The sequence below is a fragment of the Aricia agestis genome, chromosome 3, assembly GCF_905147365.1.
Source record: "Aricia agestis chromosome 3, ilAriAges1.1, whole genome shotgun sequence".
Lineage (NCBI taxonomy): Eukaryota > Metazoa > Arthropoda > Insecta > Lepidoptera > Lycaenidae > Aricia > Aricia agestis.
This window is the reverse complement of record NC_056408.1, coordinates 22,503,423-22,515,806: the sequence shown is the minus strand read 5'-3', so window position 1 is coordinate 22,515,806 and position 12,384 is coordinate 22,503,423. Positions and strand designations below refer to the sequence as shown.

General features: G+C 37.6%; 1 protein-coding gene across 2 annotated transcripts; it reads right to left on the bottom strand.

Annotated features, from left to right (window-relative positions):
- Positions 1 to 3,355: 3,355 nt before the first annotated feature.
- Positions 3,356 to 7,333, bottom strand: LOC121725681 (E3 ubiquitin-protein ligase SIRP1-like). Of its 2 annotated transcripts, XM_042112734.1 has the most exons (5): positions 7,003 to 7,333; positions 6,226 to 6,606; positions 6,038 to 6,073; positions 4,197 to 4,371; positions 3,356 to 3,886 (listed from the first exon to the last, which is right to left on the bottom strand). In XM_042112734.1, the coding sequence occupies exons 1-4, from the start codon at positions 7,203 to 7,205 to the stop codon at positions 4,203 to 4,205; spliced, it is 789 nt and encodes a 262-aa protein (XP_041968668.1). In that variant the 5' UTR covers positions 7,206 to 7,333; the 3' UTR covers positions 3,356 to 3,886; positions 4,197 to 4,202. The 2 variants fall into 2 exon arrangements, with proteins under 2 accessions (XP_041968668.1, XP_041968669.1); XM_042112735.1 differs by lacking the exon at positions 6,226 to 6,606 and having other exon boundaries at positions 7,003 to 7,327.
- Between the last annotated feature and the right edge of the window lie 5,051 nt (positions 7,334 to 12,384).

Below are 12,384 nucleotides of genomic sequence, written 5' to 3'. Positions count from 1 at the left end.
GCGCGGTGCACAGTGGATCGAAAATCGAGTATCATAGACATAAGAACTTGAATTTCCAGATGTCATTTTTTTGGGCTGAAATATGGTCTCCTAGTTATTACATAATAAAATGTAAAAAGACGCAGCTACGTGTATATATCATAAGGGAGTTACATTTTTTTTATGAAAGTAAAGAACACGGATCATTTAACAAAAAAACAATAGAATATGTCAAGTAGTTCCAGACAATTTAATTTAATTCAGTTGGAACTTGGAAGTTTTAAATTGTTACTGGGGACACTGGAAAAAGAGAGGGTTGATACATTATATCACTATAATAATTTCTTTTTTCTTTCTATTTGAATTAAGTTTTAATTTAACCAAAATAAAGTACCAATGGACAGTTTTTAATTAACCAAAATGAAGTACAAATGGTGCCGTAATACAAAATATGCCAAAATGTGAGTAATAATTAGTACTATAATAGTGTGTGAGGATATAACGGCCAACCATGCGATTCCAGAGATATTATGCTCATTTTTCATGTCGGCTCCATACTAAAATTTCTTAACAAAAATAAGTAGATGAGTCTTTTTACTTTCTATTATGTAATAACAATAACAACTAGGAAAACATATTTCAGCCCAAAAAAATGACATCTGGAAATTCAAGTTCCTATGTCTATGAAACTCCGTTTTCGATCCACTGTGCGGCGCTCTGAAGGTAGCGCGCGACCGCCTGCGGCCGCGAGCGTCCACAAGTGGCCACGAGCGTCCACAAGCGGCGGCCGCGGCGACGCGAGCCGCCTCTGCCGGCCTCGCCGGGCCTCTTCGCGCCGCTGCCGGCCGCTTCCGATCCGGTGTGAATTGGCCCTTATGTTGTGATTCACAATTATTCGAAATTAAAAAAAAACCGCGCCTAGCGTTAGCCAATAATATTGAGGCAATTGAGGCATGTTTTCGAATCAGAATCGAAGTAAGACCGTACTACGCGACACTACGCCGCAGCGACGAGACGCGACAAAATAAAATTGACGTATTTCAAAAGTCAGTTCTATGGAACGTAAAGTGCCCGGCGCGTGGTTGCCGTGCAGTGTCGCGTAGTGCCGTCTCGCTATTATGGGAATTGTGAATCATCCCCAAAGTGGTCAGCAAAAGTACGGCTTATTGCCCAGTTAAATTGGCGAATTTTGTTAAACTCAAGTGAACCGTATATGTTGCGTTTGGCGGCGTCATCGATAGTTAATATTATATAGTGCGGCGCGGAAGCTCGCCGCTCGGTGAGGGCTGTTTTGGATTTTTTATAATGTAATAAAATATTATAATTATTATGACGTGTTTTTAATTATATAAGTAAATATATCTGAATACTAACGTTACTTCTCAATAACATCATATTCCATATTGATAAAATATAAAGTAATTTATTTGTCTGTGGTCTCTTTCTATAATAAACAGGTTTTGGTGGAAGGGCAGAATCCCCGGGAAAGGATGCGCGGACGTAGAATAGATTAATCTCAGAAAAATGTATTACTACAGACAAATTTCTTCCGGTAGCGTCAAGTATTTTATAATAACAGCTCCCACACCGGTTTTCGGTGACCGGTTTCATTGAAACTAGGCCAGCTACGCAGGAGTAATTTTATAGTGCCCAAGTGTGTGCGCAGTACACAAGAGCACTCTCTATTCCTTTACTCTCATAACCCAGTGGGACGGAAGACCGACACGACTGGCGAGAGATCAGGCGCAGGACCGACTTTTTACATGCCCATCCGACGCATGGATCATCTTACTTGTCAGACATTCAGGTGATCAGCCTGCATCGTCTTAACCAAACTTGGAAATAACATGTTTCCAACGCGGGAATCGAACCTACGACCTCCGAGTCAAGAGCAGCGCTCTATACCACTAGACCTCGGAGGCGTCAAGTATTTTAATGAAGTTGAAAGCTAAGTTCGAGGTTTGTAGAATAAAACGACAACTGTATGAAAAATTCTCAAAACTTTATTAACAAAATACTCTAATATTATTGACATCACAACTAAATAACTAGTCATTTTATTGCTACGAGCTAAACACGAATTTTGAGCAAATTAGACAAACTTCACTGATATGTTACTTATATCGTTAAATTCCCTGAAGAGAGCATGCATGGAAAACATAAAGTTATTAAAAATAGCCTGTTTTTAAGCAAACCAATTGCATTCAACTATAAGAATTTAATAATCATATCATCATCATCATCACTCATATTATGAAGGTTGAGCAAGAGATAGATTCATTCACGCTGAAACGAGCCCACACTGCTACGTGTTGCGACTTGCGTCAAAACAAAAGTAACTTTAAGGGCGTTCGCTGCGTTAAGGCACACATATCAACTCGGAGAGGGATCGGCACCGTATCGCCTCGAGCCGTTCAATATTGTTTGTATGAAACTCCCTACTGCAACGCACACTAAGCGAAACCGTAACGTAATCGCCTCGCCTCGGAAGGGGACAGCGGTCGGCGAGCCGTAAGCGAGGCGTCGCCTAGCCGTAGCCGAGTTGACGTACAGGCGCTACTGATACCCTTTGGTAATACGTGCAATGTGCATACGTTAGGTTGACGCCTGGTTGACGGCGAGGCGAAGGCGATACGGTGACGATCCCTTTCCGAGTACATATGTGTGCTGTGACCATTAAGCGTGCGCCCGGCGCGGCCACCCGCGAGGCGTGCTTGTTTCATGTCGTCCCATAGAGCAGCGCTGCGTTGAGCGGGTCAGCCGTCGCACGATGACTATGGCGAGCGCACGGCGCGGGCGCCGCGACGGGCGGCCGCGCCAGACACACGCTCAACGCAGCGAACGCCCTTAGTTGTTTCGACGCAACACGCACGTCGACAGTAGTTGTGTACAAAATATTTATTCAAGGTTTGTTTATGAAACTGGTTCCTTAATTTCCTGTATACGATAACTACAACCGCATATTAATTATTAATTACATGTCTAAAAGTATACTCGCAGAAAGGATGAGGGATGACAAAGTAGATATAAATAAATAAATGTACCATCGAGGAAATTGATTCCTAGGCAGTTGACGGATCTACGTCAGTTGGCTATGTCAATTCAATGTTAGCTATGATCGGTCTGATGGGTTCGACCTTTGGTTTGACCATCTGGTCTCTGGTTTTTATACATACATTTTGAATATCTACGATAATAATAGTATAGTTATTATGAATCATCACATAAATTCATTTTAATATTTAAAAATTAAAGCCTCTCGTTTATAAATTATAAGAAATACAAAATATCATCATGAATAAACTGAATAATAAATCATTGTTATTGAATTATTTTTTATTATGTACTTACTTAATATTTTTTTATGTTAATATTATTCATTACGTCATTATTATCAAAGTTAGTTACCAGTGAAGTTTAAAACTAGGTTTTGTTGTCTATTTCTATTAATATTTTTCCGGCTTTTCAGATTTCGGATTATAATACTATTTAAATATCTGCCAATGCTACAAGTAAAATGTTCCCAACGCCATCTAGCGTGTATTTTCAGTCTGGAGAGAGATCTAACGACTAGTTTCAAAAATCTTTGTTTCTGATTATAATAGCATCGAAATCTTTGCCTTTTATACATACAGACAAAATAGATGCTATTATTTATTGAAAAAGAACACAATTTTTAGTTGAGACTCTTTTTTTTTATCAACAATTCTTCTTTTTTTCTTAATAATCACAGCTTGTTTTAATGATACTGAAATAAAACATTATGCTCGTTTACTAATTAGAGTGCCCCTAAATTTTAGAAGTATATACAAAACAATTCAGGTATTATTAATTTTGATCTTTCATCTTAGAGATTTTGTTACATGTTAAGTGAGATACGGTCCTACAGTTCCAGCTGCTTAAGTATCTGAAAATAAAAGAAGTTTGTATGTTTACATGACAGCTACAGATTCAGTTTTAAGCACCAACTTGGTAAGGCATAAGAAATTGGAAAAATGTGTAAAAAACAAAAGTCTCTGTGGCAGGGATCATTATCACACCTTATGATGTGCATTGCTGATACGTCCAAAATTTATTTTTAATATATTTAATGGATTTTGGATGTATCATCAATGCGTCTGTATGTCTGCACGTCATGTCCATTATGCAGCATTAGTGTTAAATATAATATGGCATAAACATCTTGTCCCAACTCCCATGTGAAATGCACAGCATACCTGTGATCAGTCGATGGACTTGCGGCAGTTGGGGCAGGTCTGGCTCTGCTGCAGCCAGGGCATGACGCAGGCGGCGTGGAACTGGTGCGTGCACGGCAGCGACATCACCTCCTGATTCTTCAGGATCACGTCGAAGCAGATGGAGCACTCCTCTAGGGTCCACGAGCGCTCGCGACTGGGGAGTAAAAATGAATTATACTAATATTATAATAAAGCTGAAGAGTTTCTTTGTTTGAATACGATAATCTCAGGAAGTACTGGACAGATTTCAAAAATTCTTTCACTAATGTATAGCTAAGACGTCCCTGAGTGCTATAAGCTATGCTATGTAATATGTAACACGGGCGGAGCCGGGGCGGACCCTTTGTATAAAAAATACCCTCTCAAAAAAAAAAAAAACTCTAATAATCGGCCAAGTACGAGAGTTATAGAGCTAAAATACGCCAAAAAATGCGTTTTTTGTATGGGAGCCTTTATTTTATTTTAATATTATTATTTATTATTAAAGTATAATTATAATAAAGGATTTTGTGAAAATTTTAAGTGCCTGTTACCATTATTTATTACGAGTAAGAAAGGCCAAAAAAATCATGTTTTTTGTATGGGAGCCTTAAAAATTATTTTTATTTTCTTTTTAGTATTTGTTGTTATAGCAGCAACAACAGCGACAACACAATCTGTGAAAATTTCAGAAGTCTAGCTACAGCGGTTCTTGAGATACAGCCTGGAGACAGACAGACATACAGACAACAAAGTCTTAGTAATAACTAATAGGGTCCCGTTTTTACCCTTTGGGTACGGAACCCTAAAAAGTGTTAAAAGTATTATTTTGCTATGTTCACGAAATGCTTTTTCATTTGAGAAATCGTAAAACATATCTGCAGATACTCAGTTACACGGTCGGTGATCGATATGACTTTCATTGCTCACTTGACCGATTTTCAAACATATCTAAGAACTGTCTAAGCACACATAAAAAGGATAGACGAAGACAAAACATTGTATTACTAAAGTAAGGGCCTAGTTACAGTCTCATTGTTTATGGACGTCGCTGATACTCTATAAAATTAAACGCAGCCAATCAGTAGCAAATTACTTTTTTTTTAATAGAAACACTAACTATTATCTACTACACTGTACATACCTTTTGAAATATTGTTTGATAAATACCTCAATGTGTAGTTATCATACACATAACACAGACCACAGACATACACAAAAACATGCAATACATTGCATGCATACTACAATATTACTCATTATAACAATAAGAGATGTTATTCTAAGAAAGTACAAAATATGTTTTAGGCTTTTTAAACAAATATGTACCCAGTACTACTAATTATCCTTGTCCATATTTTAGTATGACTTCAAACCAAACTATTAAACTATTAAATATAATATACTAGCTGTCCCGGCAAACATTGTTTTGCCATAAAATGATTTTTCCTGCTTTTCTCTTGAAGTTTTTTCTGATTTTTTTTTCTATAGGCCACACGGAGCCCGAGACCTTTCCAATGAATGCAAAACCGTGGAAATCGGTTCGTGCGTTCTGGAGTTATAGCGTCAGGTCCTTCCTGACGCTATAACTCCAGACTTATTTTTATATATTAGATAAATGAAAGGGATATAGGGTTGGGGTAAGGTTTTCAGGTTGGGAAAGTACTTCAAATTGTATTAAAAATTCTTTTGGTTATTTTTCTCACCACAAAAACAATTGTGTTTTTTAAAACATTAATTAAACATACTTTCAATTAGTTAATCTATATAATCACATTATCTACAATCACAAACTTGCACTTTATATGCATAGTATTAGTTTATAAATTAAAAAATCTTACAAAGCCTGGAGCCTCCTCGCTTCCTGGTCTTCACGCCTAAAATATTTTATAATATTGTAAAAGCAAGCATTGCCATGTGAAATTGAAAAGGTTTATTGTTAAATTCTTTAATAAATTTTAAAATCATTGACAGCAAAAAAGCATGAGCAATAATTTAACCAAGGAATGGATGGAATGTATACACTTACCTTGCTGTCTGCAGTCTTGTGTTCCTAGCTATACATGTCGTGTTGGAAGGGAAAATACTATCCAGCACTCTTATGTGTGCTACTATTGCCTCGGTGTCAGAGGGCTCTATGGATGAGTTAGTGGTATCCCAATTACCGCTTATATCTGAGGTAGATGAATTTGTGGTTGTGATGAGGTTTAATGTGTTATAGCCAGTCTCATGGGTCCAGTCCTCTTCACTCGAGTCGTGGGAGCTGACACTCATCGGGTCGTCGGAGCCATCAAAGTTTAAGGCACTATTTAAACTATCTGTGTCTCCGCTGTCAACAGACATAATGCTCGTGTCTGTTGTGCTGTTTTCAGAGACTGTGGTGTATGAATCGTCAGAGGCCATTTGTTTACTGCAGAGGGAAATTCATGCATGAACTGACACCTAATAAATGAATATGGATTTATAATCGAAGCAAAGATTAGTCACAAAGAAGTAATGGGAAGGAACAATGATTAACTTTGTGGAAGCTGTGTATAAAAATCATTCATGCCATGCCCACTTTTGAAAAAATGCACTTAAAATTTGCAGTTAGACAGCAAAAACTGAAATAACTAACTAACTTCAATTTTGATAAATAACTTATCACCATAGAATCATAGAGAAATATAAGACAGTACCTACTGATACATAGAATATAGATTTTTGCAAATTTCGAACTGACACGTTAGAAATCTGTTTAGGTCTCAATGGGTCTAAAACATATTTAAAAAAAATAGAACTCGAATGCGTAGTTAATAGTACTCACAAAAGTGTATCATCACACCGCCAATTTTGCGAAGATCCTCCTGCTTGCGGATTATTTTCACTTCTCTTATTCAAGAAGTAGTACAAGGCTGCGCCCACACCAACTCCAACAGCTATTACAGCAGCAGCGAGGCCCACGCCTCGATAGTTCGACTTATCACGTTCGTCTTCGACTTCGTCCTCTCGACTCCGTCGTACACTCATTTTTATGAATTACTAGCCTCGTATACGCTAGTCTAATTTACCCTCTTTATGGCTTTTTATACCCGAAATTGGCTTCGTTTGGTTTTAACGTACGGTATCCACGTATTGTACCTTCAAATCTAAAATTGTTTGTTGTTTCCAGGGTTGCCAGATCAAAGACCGATCAAATCGCCACTTCGCGATAAAAAGATAGCCCAAAGTAGCCCAATAAAAAAGAAACACGGTAATTAAACGTAATGTCAATAAAACGTATGAATAATATTATATGCTACTGTTCTATTACATTAGAGTTATGTATTTACATGTAATTTTATCAATATTTTGAGACTTGCTTCGTTTAATTCAAGAAGCTTATATAATATAACATAAGATTCTTGGTTTAATTGGATACTTGTAAATTTGCATTAGTGGTAACGAGTTGTTTTTATTTTTTGGGGTTTTTTTCCCAACTATAAAAGTGACATTTAGCAATGAAAATCTATAATTCATAGTATTTATTTTAAAATTATGTATTTACAAATAAAAAATGTTTTATGCATATTAATCGTCATCTGCTGCAAAAAGTTGGATGGTGTCGAGCAAATTACGATCCAACATATCTACTCTACTATATGTACTAGCTGTTGCCCGCGACTTCGTCCGCGTGGACTTCAGTTTATAGCGCGCGATGTCAACAAAATTGGTGTCAAAAGCTTTTATAAAAAAAACCCTGGTACCCCTTAAATCAAAACAGCTGTGCAGTGTGCACATAATATTTCATTTTTTTAAATTAAACTTTATAATATATTATGCCAAATTTTAAAGCTTATTTAGCCCTCCAATTACACAACTTTATCCATAAACTATTTATCATTGATAGGTTTAAGGTTACGTCACTGTATATATAATATAATATAAAGTACTGACTTATTAAATAATGTAAAAAAGAAATAACAATCGAAAAAAATCGAAACTCAAATTCACGATGATACCACCTCTTATAGAAAGATGTTGGGCAAGCGTTAGCGCGATGTAAGAGACGTAAGGCGCCATCTAGTATGAATTTTTGGAACTAACTTAATTTGAACAAATTTTCGTATTTTCACCCTCTTACAACCCTTTTTTTCAGTAAAAAAGTAGCCTATGTCCTTTCTCAGGCTTTAGACTATCTGTATACAAAATTTCATTACAATCGGTTCGGTAGTTTTGGCGTGAAAGCGAGACTGACAGACAGACAGAGATACTTTCGCATTTATAATATTAGTATAGATTATCTATGATATCTACTGCCTCTCTCTCACAGAACACTAACACTCCTACCGGAGCTCTCTCTGCTCCTGAACAGAATGATATTCAACAGCCACCCACGCGGCGAACCACAGATTATGAGTGAAAGTGGCCGCGCATAGACAACGCATCGCTGCGTTCGTTGATATTATGGCCGCGTTCACGAAAATACAATAGTAGGCAGTAGCCCAATAGGCGATAAGTAAAAAACCGTGTCGCCCAACAGGCGATAAGTCGCCATTCCAAATTTTTTGTAGCCGCGGAGGACCGCAAAATAGCCCAATTGGCTACTTGTCGCCCAATCTGGCAACCCTGGTTGTTTCTGTCAGTAACAGTGTTGCCAGAGCTGTATGTTCGAAAGTTACTTATTGTCATACGAAAAGTAACATTTTGAGGGGAAAAGTAACATTTCGTATTACATAAATAATATTTTAAATGCGGGGGGGGGGGGGGGGGGGGGGGGTATCCAGAATGCACGAAAACATACTATATATATAGAGATATAGCGATGAAGTGATTTTTTGGATTCCGTATAATTATTTTATTATTAAAATTATTTATATACCTATTAAAATGAAAATATAATAACATAAGCTCTTATACAAAAAAACACAATTTTTGGCCTATTTTTGCTCTATCACGGTACGGAACCCTTTATGAGCGAGTCAGACTCGTGGGCGGGGGCGCTGCTGATAAAGCAGAACTGTCAAAAATTTGTTTTTGTATGATGGCAGCGTTAGTTGCTTTTTTCGCCACGTTCATTCAAAGCATTGTCAGCTGTAACGACAAAACTCAATAAAACTAAGTGTGTTTCGTTTTCGCATTTTTGGTTTCAAACATCTTTTTTTTTCAATTACCAAAAGTAACGTAAAAGTAACATCTGTAGTCATGTCACATGAATGTAACATGCAAGGGTCAAAAGTAACGTAAAATGTTACAAAAGTAACATTCTGGCAACGCTGGTCAGTAACTGTAGTAGTCATAGTGGACTCATTGTCACTTGTCAAACTTGGCAGCTGCAGTGTTGCCAACTTTTTTTTACTAACCCACCAAATTCAGCAGCATAAACCACCAGAAACCGCTAAAAACCTTAGAGTATACATTAGCAAGCTATAATGTTTACATACATACATGTTTGCATACATACATGCATGCATGCATGCATGCATGCATGTATGTATGTATGTATGTATGTCTCGCTTTCACGCCAAAACTACCGAACCGATTGTAATGACATTTTGTAAGGGGGTGAAAATACGAAAATTTGTTCAAATTAAGTTAGTTCCAAAAATTCATACTACATGGCGCCGTGTGTCTCTTACATCGCGCTAACGCTTGCCCAACATCTTTCTATAAGAGATGGTATCATCATACATTCGAGTTTCGATTTTTTTCGATTGTTATTTCTTTTTTACGTTATTAGCATGGGAGAGCCATGCTTCGGCACGAATGGGTCGGCTCGACCGGAGAAATAACACGTTCTCACAGAAAACCGGCGTGAAACAGCGCTAGCGCTGTGTTTCGCCGAGTGAGTGAGTTTACCGGAGGCCCAATCCCCTACCCTATTCCCTTCCCTACCCTCCCCAATTCCCTTCCCATCCCTACCCTCCCCTATTACCCTTTAACGTTGTTAGTGGCGGCCGAAAAGGAAGATCTTCCGACCGAGCGAGATAGCATGCTCGGTCAGGCCGAAGCCCACTGACGTCATTTCAGACGTTGTATATATCTTGCCGTTCTCCGAAACTTTGATAGCGCGATGCAGGAATGTTAGGCGAATTGTGGTACTCTTCGATGCGCTTGTGTTGTCAGGTGTGGGCCGAAGCGTGCGTATACAAAATATCGACGATCATACAAGACTCCAAGAAGACCTAAATAGATTTTCTGATTATTGCAATAAAAATAAATTATCACTTAGCATTAGCAAATGCAAATCCATAACGTTTACAAGAAAGCGTAATATAAGCAAATTTATTTATACGTTATGCAATCAAAATTTAGAACGTGTAGATTCCATAAGGGAGTAATTTTAGACAGTAAATTATATTTAGATTTGCATATTAATGACATTATAAGCAAGTCATATAAAATGTATGGTTTCGTAATGAGATCATGCAAAGAATTTGTGCACTCCTCAACATACCTTTATATCTATAAATCTCTCATTCGGTCACAACTTGAATATGCTGTTGCAATTTGGAACCCATATTATAAAAAATATAGTAACGCAATTGAAATGGTCCAAAAGAAATATCTCCGCTCAATGCAATATAGATGTTGTCGTTCCCGAAAACCTTACAATATTCTGTTAATGACACACAACCTTCTCCCACTAACATCTAGGCGAATCCAACTTGAGTTGATGCTCCTTTTTGACCTTTGCCATAATCGTTATGATTGCATTTCCCTAAATAATAAAATATGTTATAGGACACCTCTCACAACTCATTCTCGTAGGCCACATCAAACATTCTCTACTGCAGTTTGTCGTACTAATATTGGTAAGCGTTCACCACTTTATAGACTTGCTGACACATATAATAAAAGATTTGTATCTGTTGATATTTTTGACAATAAGAAAGCAAAATATAAAAAAGAGATCTCTAAACTATTGCAAAAACCACCCTAGTAACCCTCTATTCCTGTCTGAATTTCGTTGGCAACACATGATATATATATGTATGTGTATGTGTGTGTAAGCGCTGCGCATGTGCAAGAGAAGCGAAACGACTACTTACTTACTTACCTACTATTTACTGTAATATTAGTTTTACTATGATATATTTTATCTTACTAAGTATAGGCTTAACTACCTAGTACAGTAATTTAGACACTGTGTACTTGTCATTTAATTCTTCAAATCTACAAATCACAAATCATATTTTGTATTACGATTTGTATGGATATGTTATATATAGTTTATCTTCTTATTTATTGTATATTTTGTCTACATCTGCCCCTTTACTGAGTGCATTGTTTTAATTATTTATTGTAGTAATTTGTAGTTAACGTTGTTGGTACCACAGTTAATAAGATTGATTTGTATACTCTTTTAAGGAATATGTACTTTGGTTACTGTTTGTTGACTCTAATAAATAAAAAAAAAAAAAAAAAAAAAGCTACGCGTGCGATGACCAGGAGAGGGACTCCTTGCTCTGCTTGCTGACCGGTCGTTGTAGCCTATGGCTGCCCCGTTCAAGCCAGACACGGGTTCGACCGGCGCGGACCTCCAACGCGGCTTATGGTCGAGGGCCGAGGCGACCCGGTTATGCTTGATGTCTGCTGACGTGGTGCGGAGGGGCGGGGAGTGTTGATGATGATTGATGTCCAGAAGGATGCGTGTTCTTGTCGGTGGTCACCAATTTAACGTTGTTAGTGGCGGCCGAAAAGGAAGATCTTCCGACCGAGCGAGATAGTATGCTCGGTCAGGCCGAAACCCACTGACGTAATTTCAGACGTTGTATATATCTTGCCGTTCTCCGAAACTTTGATAGCGCGATGCAGGAATGTTAGGCGAATTGTGGGTACCGCCACAACCCTATTCCCTCTTAAAAGGCCGGCAACGCACCTGCAGCTCTTCTGATGCTGCGAGTGTCCATGGGCGATGGAAGTTGCTTTCCATCAGGTGACCCGTTTGCTCGTTTGCCCCCTTATTTCATAAAAAAAAAATAATTAAATAAGTCAGTACTTTATATTATATGTGTACAGTGACGTAACCTTAAAAGTTAAACCTATCAATGATAAATAGTTTATGGGTAAAGTTGTGTAATTGGGGGGCTAAATAAGCTTTAAAATTTGGCATAAAATACAAAGTTTAATTTTAATTTTTAAAAAATTTAATATGTGCACACTGCACAGCTTATGGGGTACCAGGGTTTTTTTTTATAAAAGCTTTTGACACCAATTTTGTTGACAT